This window comes from Apium graveolens, chromosome 7 (assembly GCF_009905375.1).
Source record: "Apium graveolens cultivar Ventura chromosome 7, ASM990537v1, whole genome shotgun sequence".
NCBI lineage: Eukaryota > Viridiplantae > Streptophyta > Magnoliopsida > Apiales > Apiaceae > Apium > Apium graveolens.
Window position 1 is genome coordinate 269,621,939 of NC_133653.1, and position 16,447 is coordinate 269,638,385.

The window sequence follows — 16,447 nt, forward strand, 5'->3', positions numbered from 1 at the left end:
TTGTCTGTTATTGTAATGGATGGTGTTATATGCATCTGTTGTTGTGGAGCTACCTAAGATCACCTGATGCGGATCTCCCCATTTCTATATGATTCAGACAGAATCTTCTGAAGCTAATGTGTTAAAAATTTAAATTCTTGCAGACGCAACAGCGATTAAAACTAGCATTTTATAGATAAACTACTGGAGTAATATATACTGATGAATCTGACAAGTAACTTCATGCAATATACTTTGGACAGCTAAGATTGATTTATAAGATCCATGATGTCCGTCTGAGGTACCAAAGAAACATAATTGTCTTAAATTCTTAACCTCTTGGTATAGTACAGATCCTCATTCTGTTTATATGGTTCGGCCCATTACACATATTAGAAAAAAAAAATTAATTTCTCAATTCTTTTAACTTCCCTTTAACCCCTACAATGTCTAATTACTACCCAGCTAATGTCATTCCAAATGAGGCATCTCCGGAATGGCTCAACAAAGCAGATAATGCATGGCAGCTTACGGCAGCTGCCATGGTTGGATTACAAAGTGTACCTGGCCTTGTCATACTTTATGGGAGCATGGTTAAGAAAAAATGGGCGGTTAATTCAGCTTTCATGGCCTTCTATGCCTTTGCTGCGGTCTTAATTTGTTGGGTTCTTTTCGCTCATCACCTGGCATTTGGTAAGAAACTAGTGCCCATAGTTGGGAAAATTGATCAAGCCATGACTCAGGACCAGCTCATGCAACAATTTAAGCCTGGAACTGGATACTATGTCCCGGATGCTGACTACGTCTTTTATCAATTTGCATTTGCTGCTATTACTGTTATACTGTTGGGTGGCTCATTGCTTGGAAGGATGAAATTTTATGCTTGGATGCTATTCGTGCCTTTGTGGCTCACCTTCTCCTACACCGTTGGCGCCTTCACTATCTGGGGAAATGGATTTCTTGAGACGGGCAGGATTATTGATTTCTCCGGTGGCTATGTCATCCATCTATCTTCTGGAATTGCTGGCTTCACTGCTGCTTATTGGGTAACACTACATAAATATATATATCAAGCTGAGTACAGGGAGAATGTTTGTGCAGGACTATATTTAGACAACACACTTGCATATCATTAGATTGGAAGATGAATGTTGTCTTGCTAAATATGGTTCAAGTAAAACATTCTTCCAAGGCCTGTTACAAATACTACAACCAGGATGCATTATTACTCTTCTTACACACTAGAGACACATATAAAGGCTTGCCTTGGTTAACATTTGCGGTTTTTGTTTTCAAATGCAACACTAGATTAATTTGCTTATAGTAAATAATATATGTATAGGTTGGCCCTAGAAATTCACAAGACAGGCAACATTTTCCACCCAACAATATACTACATATGTTGGCAGGAGCAGGGTTCTTATGGATGGGATGGACGGGTTTTAATGGCGGATCTCCACTTGCAGCTGGAACTATTACTTCCCTTGCCGTACTTAACACCCATATTTGCACTGCCACAAGCCTCTTGGTCTGGCTTTCCCTTGACATGATCTTCTATAAGAAAAGCTCTGTCATTGGCGCTATACAAGGAATGATTACTGGTCTCGTCTGTATCACACCCGGTGCAGGTAAATAAATTACACCCTACGTATATGCTCCATTCATCATAATTTGTAGCGTACTTGTTCTTGAGACAAACATATATAAAATGGCTAATGATGCATGGCCGATGTATATGCATCACTTTCTCCCGAGTGATGCTCCAGATGTAAAAAGTTCCAGGGTTCGAATTTTATTATAAATGTTTATTCATCCACAGGAATTGTGCAATCTTGGGCAGCTTTAATCATGGGTGTAATGTCTGGGTCAATACCTTGGTACACCATGATGGTTTTGCATAAAAAATCAGCATTTTTCCAAAGTGTAGATGACACACTTGGAGTCTTCCACACTCACGCAGTCGCTGGACTGCTGGGAGGATTGCTCTCTGGAATCTTTGCAGAAACAAATCTTCTAAGAATGTTCTATATGCGAGAGGATTATGGTCCAGGCTTGCTGTGCAGCATAGGTGAAAATAACATCTCAGGTGGACTCCGCCAAATGAGTTACCAGATTCTGGGAGCACTTTTCATCACCGCGTGGAACGTGGTAGTCACAAGTATCATCTGTGTTTTGATTAGTCGAGTTGTGAACCTTAGAATGGACGAAAAAGACCTTCTGATAGGAGATGATGCTGTGCATGGAGAGGAAGCTTATGCATTGTGGGGAGATGGAGTGAGAGATCCGCCCCCTCTTTGGTTTCGAACACCAAGAATGCCAGCTCTCTTTCGGCGCCATTGAGCTGGAAGTGCTTTTATATCATACTTTAGTGAGCGTTTGGTTCGGACAAGGAATGTTGTCAGTTATTTTATTGTAAATCCGTACATATAAAGCAAGTGAGGAGGGGTAAAATAAGAGGAAAATATAAAACTTAAAAGAAAAGGTGCACAAGTATTCCAAAGGCAAGTCTTCATCCTGTTTGCTGCTAAAAAAAGAGTCCTTTGTAAACTCAACCTTCACAAAGTTAAAAGACAAAATAGCATTCCGACTGATCCGAAGCCAAGACGGAATATATACGAACACTAGTGACTAGGCTTCACGAAAACAAAAGATACATACAATTTATCACCACTTCGTTTTGATATCATTAAAAAATGCATCAAAAGAATTAAGAATAAGTGTATAACCGGGCACATAACATCCAAATTCTTAGTCAGCTTTGATTATTTGTAGCCGAAACTTAGCCTTAAGCAGCTCAAAGAGCATTTACCCTCTATCATTTCTCTCGTTTAAAACCTTTTTAGAAGATTTTTAGATATACTTGGGTGTCTTTTCTTTGACTACACTGGTTGCAATGCTTGGTTCAATGGAACATTGGCGATGTCACAATGTAAATATGTAACAAACTGTTTTCCTTATTTTTAGCATCCATGAAAATTAAGGGTGGCACAAGGAGTATTTCTCACTTTACATTGCTCACAGCCATTCACTATTTCACGTTATTATTAAATAAATAGGTATCTGACATTTCAGAGTACATCAATTTCTCTTACAGCAGGAAAAAGTGAGTCTGGGACACAATTCACACCGACTAGACACGACTGTGGCCTGAAATTATGGTTGAGGATTTAAACTATACATGCAAATATTCTGCAAATTTCCAGATCATCACTCTTCGTCTGTTCTTTTCCAGTATGATGCTACAACTTTATGCATAGAGCCGATTACCATAACACTCTTCATTTAACCATTGAATGAAAGACAACGGTGCCTGGGTTACAAAAATTGAGGAAACAAATGCACACCATAAGTGCTATATATTTTATATTGCAAAAGGTAAGTACTTTCAGAAGAAACATTACCTGTCCAAGGAGAGGAGAGTTCAAGAGGCAAGTAATTAGAATATAAAATTAGATTTACCTTTTAAATAATTTCAATGCTCATTTCTTAGATCACGATGCTTCATGAGTTTGTCTCTCCACATGGCTATGGAAAAAGGAGATAAATGGGAAAAACAGTAAATAACACTACATACTTGATTTACCGTAGTCCGTAGCCCATGATCATCACTAAGAAAACAATGATATCTAGCGATTTTTCTTTGTTATTCATTTTATACAATAGCTGAGATGGTAATTAGCCTATTTACAATTTCCTTTACGTTACAAGCGATATGAGAATTTTATAAATAATTAACTTCATCAGAGAGCAACCCACCCCCACCCCCACCCCTCCCTTTCTCCCAAATACATATATTAAATATCCTAGACTGAGTAAGTTGACAAGATAAAAAGAAGTAATCATACATCATATTTCTAGTACCTGCTTCACTGTATCTTTCCTGTTTAACTGCTAGATTCATATTCTTCACCATGTCGAGTTCCTCAAGGAGTAAATCTGGACCATCTGCAGCGCTGAATAAAATTCAATTTATTTTCAGACATAGAAAATGCATTGGATAATAATATATGTGGAATCAGCTTTACCTGTCCAGTGTCACGTCATATACAGATTTTGTATCACGGATTCTGCCCCCATAATCAATTTTAATAGCATCATTCAAGACAACTTGTTTATTGACATATATAGGCACCTAGAATCAAAAGTTGACCAAAATAGATTATATATACACAAGTTACCACAATCATATTTTCATGTTGCCACTGCAAGTCATTAGAACAAATCCTTGTTTATCCACAATAAGTAGCTTTTCTGTTTCTCTTCAAATATTATGAAATATATACCAAAACAGGTAATCCATGGTTTGGTTCATTTGGGTCTACAATCATCCCATCACAGGAAACAGTACTGTTTTGTTTTTTACCACCCATAAGAATACTACTTCATTACGTTGTTGTTTCTTAGACACTCTAATACATAGTATGCCTAATACTGCAACAACCATTATCCAATGCATATAGTATACCATCTACAAGCCTCCTGTTGCCTGTAAAAGGTGCACGACGTCATACCTTACATCTTTGAGCCACATTTATGGCATCTGAAGGGCGTGCATCCACTCGAAGAATCTCTGATTTTCCTGGCTGCGAAATGACAATCTCATTAAAACTAAACTACTTAAAAATGTTACAATATTTTTTTAGATAACCACCTTTTGAAAATATATCCCCGCAAAGTATGTGTTAACAACTCTTTCCGTAATTTTTATCATATTCACCTGTTAGGAAAAACAAAGGGGAAAGAAAACACAGAACTAAGGAAGTTAGTACGAAAGAATTACACAATAGCTTAAGCCCAACTTAAACATAATGGTGAACGTGTATACTTGATAAAAATCGGGACACGCTATTAGAAATCACCATTCAAAACGAAAAGAAAAGTAAAAATAAATATCAGCCTTGACAACATTCTAGAGGTTCTCTCCTAACAGAATACAATTTGTTGATATTCTTCATGCCTTGCATAACCAAATCCATCTTTATTTTCCCCCCACTAACCAACAATTTTCCATTTTAACCCCTGCTTACTCATGTGTCCCTTTTCCAATTCCACCTTTTTCTCCTCAACAACACAGGTGGCCGTCTTGATTCTTAGCAAATTAACATCCGGTGTAATCGTTACATAGGACATTCTCTCTAAAACATAAAAAAGAAGACAAACTACCATAATAAAATGGTAGTCATTCCTAACTTAGGAAGTGAACTATATGCATAATCGCATATAATATAGTGGAGAGTTGAAATTCATACTAGTGGTAATGATGAGGAAAATAGTTGTATATCAAACTTTTCTTATTTAACTCACCTGCATTTAATTATTTGATGGAAGCTAAAAGTTATAAGAGTATCTGTGCCTTCAGCAGTATGCTGCAAGCATGGATGACAAGTGATTCTACAGACCAGCTAAAGACAAAAATTGGTAGAGATTTCTACAGATTTTAAGCTAGTGAGGATGACTCGAGAACATGTTGTTATGGATCAGGTAGTCCTTGGAAAATAACAGCTGCTTAAGAGTGTTTTTTTGTCAGGGCTGCTTAATGATAGTCATACCATAAGACTCGTTACTGTTAAGTAAAATAAGAACTTTTACAATATTTTTAACCATGTGTAAATTTAGCACAGATGACAATGCATGGCACACTACTTAAACTACTTTGAGAACAAGTTAGTAAATATATATATCTGTGTGTGTGTGTGTCTCTCTCCGTGTGTGTGTGAATACATACTTCATAGCCAAGTTTTCCAACTATATGCCTCACAAGCTGAAAATGATTTGGATAATCCTGCAGTCATTTATAAATAGTGAATGAGCATTATTATCAAAATAGTAAATAAAATATTTTACATGAATAAGCAAGTACCCCATTGTAATCCTCTTGTGAAGATTCAATGAGCTTTTGAACAGCAAATTCCCCTGCAGTAGTAGTCACATAGGTACTTAGTACAGAGTTAAAGATATGCAAACTTCCCTGGGAAGGGGCAATCTTATAAGCTTAAGAGTTTTGACTACATTAGTGTATGATTAATGGCATTCATCTATGTACCTACAACAATTGGTAGCAAAAAATCCTCATCACAAGAGATCTTAAGAAATATAGTTGGGCTCTGGAACCTCTGGAGAAACCCTGGTCCGATAAAATTGGATTCAGCTCTAGGTTTCCTTCCTTGGATTGAAAATTGAGGAATCTTGTTGGACGAATTCCACTTGATTTCTTCTTGAAATCCATGTATACGCATATGATGGTGACTAACAGTCTCTGAAAATTGAATGTATATTTCACCTTTTAATATGACAAGAGTGGTAATCTACCCCAAAATTATGCATGGTTGGTCTATTAGATATAATAGATATACCTTATATAGTATAAAACGGTTAGCTTGAAAGGGAACTTTTGTAACCTTTCCAAGAATTTACTACCACATATGGACTGCACTCCACAAAGAACACCTTATATAAAGAACACCACCATCATAATATTTTATTTTTCATTAAAAAATGATTTATTAAGATTAGAATCACAATATTTAACGACAATTAAGCTTAAAATACTTGATCTAATATAGAATCCCATCTAAAATTAAAAATCAAATGTAACAATAACATAGAACCCGGTGCAGAATCCAGTTTAAAAACATCCTATATAACTTTGTAGTTTGTAACAAAGAAATTATGTGTAGACATAATTTTATCTTAGATTACATTTTTATTCATAATTTTTTTTTTTGGTGTGAAAGTGGAATTTAAATGCAATTTTATGCAAGATTCTATAATGTTCTTTATTGTTCTTTATATAAGAGTGTTCTTCATGGAGTAATGGCCTATATATATATATATAGCACACACTAAAAGCTGTGGAGACTACATTGATACAGGATCTAGATTTGTTTGGTTATATGTTTTATTTATGAACATGTAGGTTCGAGGTGCACCACGTAAGCTGGCCCGGACACCAGGTTATAAAAAAACATGCAAGTGGCTTTATGTGGAGCCAAATCCTAAATGAAAATTTTATCTATTTCCTATTTATCTGTTATAGTTCAAAAATATGAATTAAAATTAATTCAAATCTAATCTAACTGAAATAGTATCTAACTCGAATTTGCAGAAATATCGAGGGGTCAAATCAGATCACTCGAGAAAATTGAGTGAGTGCTCGATTATCATTAAAAAGGGCCCAAAAAGTATTAGAATTTTTTAAATATTGATCATGAAGCTAAATATTTTTGAAATAGTTTTCAATTTTAAAAAATTATTATGAGGTTTTGACATTAAATTGATCTTGCATTTGGATTTTATGTTTGTAAGGTGTTATAAATTCTTAATTGATTACTATATTCATCAAAATATTAAGGATAATATTTTAAAAAGTTTGACTTTTTAGACCGATAAAGCATTCCTACTTTCTTGTTAATCTGCTTAATCATTATGTAGTATCCTAGTGATTTCTGATTTTAAAACATTGTTTTAGGGTTTGAATAATTATTGTTAACTTTTTAAGTTTTATCCTAGTCAATGATTATCTTTCTTTGGTAAGAAGAGGCAGAGGACTGAATCTCGGTGGGGGTAAGGTCTGTGAGCATTTACAATGATAAAATTGATCATTAACAAGAAAAAGGGTTGATGGAATTTAATAAGATGAATAGTAGATAACGCCTTCAGCTAAGAACAAAGCCACTTTCAACTTCATAAAATGAACACAACTTTCTTTCACCCAAACAACTAACTGAACCTGAAATAAAAAATAAGCCATGATCCATGTGCCACAACCAACTCAACGAAGCAATATAAGAGAGGACATGAACCTATGTGAACCTTACAGGAGAGAAAAAGAAGTTATCTCAAACTGTATCTTTATTCCATGTACTTCAATTTTCTGCGATGAGAATTGTGGAGAAAATGAGTGGTGAAGAATGAAGCATTTCTAAATTTGGGGCATTTCGATGGCGAATTGACAATTTGATCGAACTGATGGACATTTGATACTTTTCGAACGCAACAGATATTTTGGATATGGTGTTATTTTTTAAAACTCGAATGAGTGTTTCGGGGTTAAAATTTGAATTTGACAATACTGGAACCCATCCCTATAATCCTGGACCGCAGATTCTCACACAAAGCAATCAAATAAATGATGTTGACCAAAAATCACAAGACACATAAAAGTTGCAATACAAGTGGGGCGGGTGTCTAAGTGAGTAAAGCTTATGATCTATGAATATAGGCCTAGTACAGACATATACTAATTGTGTGTGCATAATAACAGAAATTGGGGGGGGTAGTTGAAAATAGACCTGAGAGGAGGAGGGAGGCTAAAATGAAGTCATCTCCGGCGCCTTGGGGATGAGTATTATAATAATCAGAGTTGTTACTGTTACTGTTGGTGTTGCAATAAATAAAAGCAAGACATAAGTTTGATGATCCGCGTCTGCTTCTGCTTCTGCTTCTTATCAACTGATGCTGCTGCTGATTTAAGATGAGCCTAAGATTAAGAAATTTACAACAAAGACGACGTGATGATGTGTGTGCTTGATCCACTCCGGTGGTGGTGGTGCTCATCGTATGAATGCGCAGCGCAGGAGCTCCCACCATCATAATCACTAATTACTACTGCAGTGTTACTTCTTATCGATTTCGGTATATATACATAGTAGATCACAACTCACAACCTAGGCCCTCATTCATTCAATCACTGTTTTTTTAAGGAAAACAACCCCCCCTCCCCGGTGGGTCAAATAATTTAATTAGATACACATAATAAATATAATTATAATTAAATTTAGATATGTATATTTACAATATATATTTTTAAAATAATATATAGTTTTATAATGTTATAAGTATAAATGATTTACCTTCAAAAAAAAGTATAAATGATTTAAATTTATATATTTCATATAATTTTATAATTTTTTACCGAAACATCCAGTATTTACATTTATCTATTTTCATTTTTACACAAAACATGAAAATAAAATAAAATTATGCGAGAACGAAAATACACAAATTCTAAATGGATCGATACGACCAATTAATCGATCCATAAACCATCTTGTGTATGCATAATCAAAATTACACGAGAATAAAAAAGCAGTTTAATTGATATGATGTTTGGTGTAAGTACACAATAAGAAAAAATACATGATACAAAAGTGTACTATAATAACGAATGGACAAGTGTACTTTTTTTTACATCAGATTGTCCAACAAAAACAAAGGAGACGATAAAACATTAAAGCCATTAGGCATACAAGGTAACCCAGCTAAACTATGGGCTAGCCTATTTGCCTGCTTTCTGATAAACCCCCTGCTGCACAAGATGTCTCGACATTGAACTATTAAGTCACCCAACTCAAGGTAGTTGATATCTGGTTTGTTAATCGCCTTGACACAAGATAGTGAATCACCCTCTATAATAAGTTTAGGACCAGTAAACACAGAAGTCCACCTCAAGGCTTCCAAAATCCCAGTCAACTCCGCTTCTGCCACTGAAACACGGCCTGTAAATTTCATCATTTTTCCGCCCAGAAATCTGCCTTGATAATCCCTCATTACCATGCCTACCGAGAATACATCTGCACTGTTGAAAATGGAGGCATCGACATTTAACTTCAAGTCTCCAATCGAAGGCCGTCTCCATTTCTTCATTTGATTGGTAGCTGCTGTGACACTTGTTGACTGCTGTACAAGGTTTTTACGTGCTGCATTCCAATCTACAACCTGTTTTGAGCTCCATGCTATAGCAATCTCTGGACTTATACTCTTGTTTTCTCACAGCCGTCGATTCCTAGCAAACCACACTTCCCAGAGGATCGTAGCAATAGTAATAAGATTGTCATTAGTTTCGATACTCGGCCTTTCAAGCAGCCACTCAGACGCATAATCATTAGTACACACTTTTCAAATGTGTATATTTTCTTTGATCATTAATTTCATATTGGCCAAATATATAAATAACCTTTTTAACCGCTCCACACCAACAATATACTCGATCTCTGTTTCAATGATGATCTGAGCATGGACATTGTTTACATCTCTTCTCCGAGTTTGCTAGGGTTGCAATTGGCTAGTAGGGTTTAGTATCTAAGCGGCTGGCTAATGTTGGGAATCCACCCATCTTGTCAGTAGAGTAAATCGCCCTTCTTCCTTTTCCTTAGCCGAAGGGAAGCACTAAGACAAAGTCTGCAGCTGGTAGAGGAGGACGGCGCCCTAGCGAAAGTCGCCTTGTATCTTTCTATAAAGTCAAGTGATAGCTTTTTATAATCCAGGTTGCTAAGATTGGAACTTGGAAATAACTCAACAGTTTTCCGGCGCAAACAGTATTGGCGTAATAAACAGTGACTTGGATTATGCCGGAGTTCTCTATTTATGCTCTCTACTCCACTAATAATAGCAAGTAATTAAGTAATGGAATTATTCTACTAAACCGATATTAAAAATAGTTTAAAGATAGACCAGCCATATAGAATCCTTCACTAATTCAAAATTAAAAATCCAAACTCATAAACCAAAGACCAATACACAAGCCACGTCCTATGTAAAAATCAGAATCTTCACCCTAGTAGCTGAGAATTTCAATCATTCAATCATCCAAACAAAAGATATGATACTTTAATATCCCAAGGTCTACATGTGCCTCAACCACGTTCCATCAGCTTCATCTGCTTCGATGAGCATAAGTCCTGTCCGGACTATAAGGTGGAGAATATGGAGGTGATCTAGTCCTTTCCTTTCTTGACCTTCCACCATAAGGAGAATATGGAGGTGACCTAGTCCTTTCCCTTCTTGACCTTCCACCATAAGGAGATCGCCTTGGGGGAGGAGAGTAATCCCGGCCATGTCGATATGGTGAACGCCTTGGAGACCTCCTGTACTCATCACGTCCCGAACCACCTCGATATCTACCACCACGATCACCACGATCACCACGTTCTCCCCGAGAGCCTTCAATAAAAGGAAATTTATACACAAACAGACAGAGCAAGAAGTTCAAGATAAAGAGTAAAAAGTCCAATCAAACAAGACAAGGTAGGACTTACTACTGTCCCTGGCAAGGCCGAGATAGTGACCAGGTGTAGGTGTTCTGGGGCGTTTTCTACGAGACTGAAATACAAAGAATAAATAAATAAATTGATAAAAAGTTCTATTTGAAACCCCCAAACAAACTCAGTATCATAAAGAGTAACAGCAACTATCCGAAACACAAGTAAACTCATCATCACAAATGTACACTTGTAGTATCCTAGGGAAAGTAACAGGGGCTAGAGTATAGGGTAACCAAGACACTCAACTCGACCATATGTACTACAGCTAGAAGGGAATATACTATTTATCAATTTACACCGGATTTTATCAAGCTTAACCAAAAGAAAAAAAAACTTGATGCCAGGTATGAGGTACCATAAAATTCTGACTAGAACCGTTGATTAGTTGAAAGTTGAAAGTAATTGCTGAGGTTGTATAGTTGTTGGTAATAAAGTTGCTAAGTTTAGTTGATCAGATGCATGTGAAAGCTGTTTTAGCTGGCCATTGATCAAGCTTTTTAAATGTTGCAATGGATGAACGCATCATCTTTGATTGCTGCTAACATAGCTGAGGCAATGTTCTGAATATAGCCAAAAATCTCAAAGTAAGAAAATACGGCAATTAAATATGAAAATCACTGCTATCAAAGGATAATTGACTTTACCCTCTCTACAGTGATGTATCGCCCCTCCAGAACTGATTGATTCAGATGTTTAATGCAACGGTCAGCATCCTCAACACTGTTCATCGTTATGAAAGCGAACCCACGGGAGATGCGGGAACGAGGCTCCACAACAAGAAAGCAAGAAGCAACCTACAGTATAATTTTATTATTAACAAAAGATTTTTTATAAATCGACTGTGTTATATGACAAGCGTACATACTTGTCACAACAGTGTCCAAGGCAGAGTCCACAAATTCTACATATATTATATTAAAGAGTAAATTCCACGGGTGTGGCTAAAGTTTACACTCATTTTCAAAATATTAGCTGGATTTTCAAATTCACAGAATGATGGCTGAATTTCCTTTTCTCCTTTCAAAAATGTGTCTGCCGTCAAGACTGTTAAATTTGCACCATTAACTCAATTAAAAAAAATGTAAATTGAAGGGGTATAAAGGTAAAAACACGTATGTTTTAAGAAAAATGAAAAATAAGTAATGAAAAGAATGTAAGAGTTTCTACTTTCTAGTACCATCCCAACCCCTGCATCCTCCCCTCGACCCCGTCCCCAACTTCAACCCCCCCAATCCCCAACGCCAACTCCAACTCCAATCGCATTCATAAGATTCAAACATACTAAGCGTACACATAACTAAACCCTAAACAACTACATTAACAATACATACAAACTATACATGCACTGAGTTTAATCGAAAATTTGCGAATTTGTGGTGGATTTGATAGAACATTTAGGGATTTGTGGTGTTTATGTTAACTGGGGAATTTGGGGGTCTCGGTGGAGGCCACTATCGCCCGCGCGGCAACGGCGGTGGTGGTAGGCGGTGATTATTGATTCGAGACCGAGAAGGGGAGAGGGAGAGAGAAGGGGGTTTGTGTTGTTTATGAACTGAGGAGAAAGAAGCTGGATTTTTGTTGGGTTTTAATGATTGGGGAAGGAGGAGAGAGATGAATGCTGTTGTGTGTGTATTTTGTGTGTTGCTCGGAAAAGAGAGAGGGATTGAAAGGCGTAGGAGGAGAGATTGGATAGAGACAAGGGTGAGTGTGTTAAGTGAGTGAGTGTGCTGAAAAACGAATCAATGTGAGCTTCTGGAGAACCTGACCACCGGACTTGGGCTAGCCGGCCGCAATTTGTTAGGATCGGAATATGTATGTTAATTTATTAATATATATATATATATCAATTGAAATGAAATTTGAGATAATTAATTAATAAATAATTTATTGGGTGGATATTAGTGAATTACCCAAATTATCCCTAATAAATTAACGGCATTATTTCAAGTTTGACGGCAGACACGTTTTTGAAAGGCAGAATGAAATTTCGGCCACCGTTTCGTGAATTTGAAAATCCGGTCAATATTTTGAAAATCAGTGTATACTACAGCCACACCCCTCTATATTAAACGGATATACAGCACATCATAAGAAATATCAGCAATACATGTAAGTTATCACTGGAAGGCATTCACCCAGGAGTGTGCATATTATGCCAAACAGGCCCAAAACTAGGTATTGCGTAAAACAACTTACTTTTCCTTCCTTGTTAAAATGATCTTCAAGGTCTCTCTCTGTAACCCTCGTAGACAGGCCAGTAACATAAAGTGTGTTTCCAGGATTAACAACCTCAGTTGGCCTGCAAAATTTTAGGAATAACTGTGAAATGTGAATGCAACACAAAAAACCCTAAGCAAACCAAACATACAAATCACGCTCCACTCAGAAGTAGGGAGTGGGGGAGGGGGACAGAGAGAGGTGTACAGACATTACCCCCCCCCCCAAAACCCAAGTAGAGACTAGAGATGTTTTTTTGTAACCCATGACTACTGAAACAAAAGAAAATTACAAAAAACTGAAAAAGAAATTATGATGATTCATGAAACTCTTGGGTTGTAAGTTGAACTGCAGATGTCGGTTTTATTTATCACATGAATTCAGCCTTCTAATTTGTCAAGTTGAGATTAACTAGAAATTTTGTTTGACGACCTCAAGCCTATTAACTAATTTTCAAGCTAGCGTAAGGTGTCCTTGAGCTCAAAAACAAGATCTAGATGAGTAGAATAGTAGATGCCATTTTATCGAGTCAAACTAGAACTTTCTCAATTTAAAATTACAGGCCTAAAAACCTTAATTCTCGAAAATGAATAAACTTAATCAGAAAATGAATACAGATTAAGGCAACTAACCTTCCACGGCCTCTGGAAACTGATCTAGACCTAGACCTTTCCCGAGGCCTGGACCAAGACCTGGACCTGGACCTGGACCTGGAGTTTGGCAACCTAAGCTGTTCATCGTAAGGCGAAGGAGACCTCGAATACCTAACGTATGATTAGAAACGCAAATAAGTTGGAGAATTGGAACTAAATTATGTACCAAAATGTGATGTCAAAATTAATTATTAGCTTTTCAAATCCAAAAAAAATAATCAAAGAATTAGGTCTTACCTTTTGCGGGGAGAGTCGGCCTGCGCAAAACAAAAACGAATTAAAAATGTACATGTATGTATATATCAATATTCAGCAGACAGCAAAGAGAAGGAAAAAAGAGTACCATTTTTTGCTCCCAACCCTAGATTGATGAAGATGAGGAACCCAAACTATCAATGTTGGCGCACCGCTCTTGTTTAATTTACTTATTTGTGCTCGTTTTTGGGCTTCAAATTAATATTGGGCTTTCTTTAATAAAAATAGCGACAAGTAGCCCAATTGTGTATTAATCATGGACCCAAGTTTCGGTTGGGCCCAATGCCACACGGTTGGCAAATATGGATAATACAAAAGTATTATATTTTCCAACATTAATAGCCCGCTCCATTATTGAAAGATTATTATCCATCGCTAACAATTAGATATATTTTAATTTAATTCGTGAGTGTGTATGTACAACAATGATCACATCGAAAATTATCAATTATACATATGACACTTAAGTATTTGAGACGGTTTTCGAGACAGTTCGGAGTAAACAATAATACTTATCCACCTCCCAACTTATAACCAATTTTTTATATGAAAATTTGTATCTGAGGGTGCTACCCGAGTTTATAATATTTTGTAATATAAATACATAAACATAAATTTGTAATTTCAGGATAAGTTACTAGTATTTACAAAGTTGCCATTAAATTTGCATGAGAGAAATTTATAATCTCAGGGGAGTTATCTAAGGTCATCCTCGAACCGATTTTTCTCTGTTTGGATGATATTGGTGTTCTTCTTCAGGAGATCGAAGGATTGTGAAAGTGATGATTGGCCAACTCAATGATGGAAGGAGCATTCGTGGTTGATGCACGTAATTTCGTGAATGTATATGTCGTTATGATGAAGAACAGTAATTTGGAGGTCATTATACGGGTTTTAGTGATTCTCAGAAATTTGAATAACGAGATGAAAAGATTCTTGTTCAAGGAGAGGATTATTGGGTTTCAAACCAATAAGCTGTATGGGCTTGGTGATACAAGACATAATTGGATTGTGTAATGAGTAAACAATTATTATCCTAATCGGGTTGGATAATAATTGTATGTAGGCAATTATTATATATGGTATGTCTTGGTCACAAAGTTGGAAGATTGGATATCAAAAAAGGAAGGCTTGTATAACAAGTATGAGAAGACCTGTAGAAGAAGTATGGTAAATCTTAGTGGCTACTTTTTGGATGACTATATAAACATAATTCTATTAAGCTTGATAGTTATGCTTAAAAAATGTAGTCGTCTTAGGTATTATTTGGGAGATATTTGAGCGTTGGTTGGCTCAAGTATCAGTTTGCAACACCATTGAGATGTTATGTATTGATGTATTATTGATAATTATTTTGATTAATAATACAAGTTGTGATGTGGGGTTTCTACGTCATATATTATTTGTATGTACTCAGCATTGATCGATTGAATTGTTGATATTAAATAAATGCACAACAATAGGACATTTATATATCATAAATTAACAAGACCCGGAAAATTAAACCAAATATTGAAACAATCACGAAGTTCAAAATAAGCTATAATCAGCAACTATACTGAAACGAGAAAAGAGAAAATCACTTAATTATATTGAAACTCTATCAAAATTAGAGAATCAGCTGAGTTGCCAAACTCTCGAGAAGAATTGAATATTCTTGAAGAGATTATTGCCCCGTCTACGCTGTGATAGGTTGCTGTAATATCACTACTTTCAGGATTTCACCAAGAAAATTTATGTATTTTGCATGTATATATGAGAGAGAAAGGTTATTTTTTTCACTTCCTTAAAAAAGTAAGATGTCCCTCCTTGTATATATCTATATCATATATTTATTAAGAGTATGATAATAATCCTCATTTAGATATCAATATATAAATTATAATATACAATAAGCTTATTTATAAATATACATGAATATAGTTTTAGTATTGAGTTAACCCTTGAGCTTTATAGTGTGTATTTCAGCTCAAGCCTGAGCTAAGGTATGATCACTACGGGGAGTTCCATATTTTACTCAGAAGCATAAACCTAGGCCCATGTCCTTTGATTAACCTCACAAGATTATCTTCAAGTAACAGAGTTCATTGTCAACTAAAACTAAAATAATATTTATATAAATTAGAAATTTTACTCTCAATTCTTCATGTATTGATAGGGATAAATAAATTATGTTTGTATAATTAAATACTGCATTAATTGTACAAACTGTGGGCTGCCAGGCCCAATAAAAAGATATATGATACTCAGACCAGAAAGGTTAAGCCTGATGGACCAGATCAGGCCTGATGGAATAAAAAA

At 35.9% G+C, this 16,447-nt stretch overlaps 3 protein-coding genes across 8 annotated transcripts; 1 reads left to right on the plus strand and 2 right to left on the minus strand.

The window, feature by feature from the left end:
• Positions 1 to 425: 425 nt before the first annotated feature.
• Positions 426 to 2,319, plus strand: LOC141674940 (ammonium transporter 2 member 3-like). The gene is made up of 3 exons (XM_074481639.1): positions 426 to 1,025; positions 1,322 to 1,607; positions 1,799 to 2,319. The coding sequence occupies exons 1-3, from the start codon at positions 426 to 428 to the stop codon at positions 2,317 to 2,319; spliced, it is 1,407 nt and encodes a 468-aa protein (XP_074337740.1).
• Positions 2,320 to 2,909: 590 nt separating this feature from the next.
• On the minus strand, positions 2,910 to 8,708 carry LOC141670477 (bifunctional nuclease 1). 6 transcript variants are annotated; one of them, XR_012554564.1, is made up of 10 exons: positions 8,271 to 8,708; positions 6,023 to 6,235; positions 5,840 to 5,892; positions 5,705 to 5,761; positions 4,631 to 4,696; positions 4,491 to 4,562; positions 4,005 to 4,111; positions 3,841 to 3,924; positions 3,439 to 3,504; positions 2,910 to 3,289 (listed from the first exon to the last, which is right to left on the minus strand). XR_012554564.1 is itself a non-coding variant. In XM_074476346.1 (10 exons), exons 1-9 carry the CDS (start codon positions 8,569 to 8,571, stop codon positions 3,471 to 3,473), a joined length of 1,011 nt encoding a protein of 336 aa, XP_074332447.1. In that variant the 5' UTR covers positions 8,572 to 8,708; the 3' UTR covers positions 2,910 to 3,289; positions 3,439 to 3,470. The 6 variants fall into 6 exon arrangements, 3 of the variants coding, with proteins under 3 accessions (XP_074332447.1, XP_074332446.1, XP_074332448.1); XM_074476346.1 differs by having other exon boundaries at positions 3,825 to 3,932; XM_074476345.1 differs by having other exon boundaries at positions 3,841 to 3,932; positions 8,271 to 8,707.
• Positions 8,709 to 10,437: 1,729 nt separating this feature from the next.
• On the minus strand, positions 10,438 to 14,339 carry LOC141670478 (serine/arginine-rich splicing factor SR45a-like). The gene is made up of 7 exons (XM_074476348.1): positions 14,235 to 14,339; positions 14,129 to 14,148; positions 13,871 to 14,002; positions 13,218 to 13,320; positions 11,666 to 11,815; positions 11,016 to 11,079; positions 10,438 to 10,920 (listed from the first exon to the last, which is right to left on the minus strand). The coding sequence occupies exons 1-7, from the start codon at positions 14,235 to 14,237 to the stop codon at positions 10,634 to 10,636; spliced, it is 759 nt and encodes a 252-aa protein (XP_074332449.1). The 5' UTR covers positions 14,238 to 14,339; the 3' UTR covers positions 10,438 to 10,633.
• Between the last annotated feature and the right edge of the window lie 2,108 nt (positions 14,340 to 16,447).

What these genes read in the sequence shown, in the direction of transcription:
- LOC141674940 (XM_074481639.1), top strand. Translation starts at nt 426, where the DNA reads ATGTCTAATTACTACCCAGCTAATGTCATTCCAAATGAGGCATCTCCG. An exon ending in GCTTCACTGCTGCTTATTGG is followed by an intron (nt 1,026 to 1,321) that starts GTAACACTACAT and finishes ATATATGTATAG; the next exon opens with GTTGGCCCTAGAAATTCACA. An exon ending in CTGTATCACACCCGGTGCAG is followed by an intron (nt 1,608 to 1,798) that starts GTAAATAAATTA and finishes ATTCATCCACAG; the next exon opens with GAATTGTGCAATCTTGGGCA.
- LOC141670477 (XM_074476345.1), bottom strand. Translation starts at nt 8,571, where the DNA reads ATGATGGTGGGAGCTCCTGCGCTGCGCATTCATACGATGAGCACCACC. An exon ending in TTGGAAAACTTGGCTATGAA is followed by an intron (nt 4,697 to 5,704) that starts GTATGTATTCAC and finishes TTTTCCTAACAG; the next exon opens with GTGAATATGATAAAAATTAC. An exon ending in ATGTGGCTCAAAGATGTAAG is followed by an intron (nt 4,112 to 4,490) that starts GTATGACGTCGT and finishes TTTTGATTCTAG; the next exon opens with GTGCCTATATATGTCAATAA.
- LOC141670478 (XM_074476348.1), bottom strand. An exon ending in ATTTTAACAAGGAAGGAAAA is followed by an intron (nt 11,816 to 13,217) that starts GTAAGTTGTTTT and finishes ATTATACTGTAG; the next exon opens with GTTGCTTCTTGCTTTCTTGT. An exon ending in GATACATCACTGTAGAGAGG is followed by an intron (nt 11,080 to 11,665) that starts GTAAAGTCAATT and finishes TTTGTATTTCAG; the next exon opens with TCTCGTAGAAAACGCCCCAG.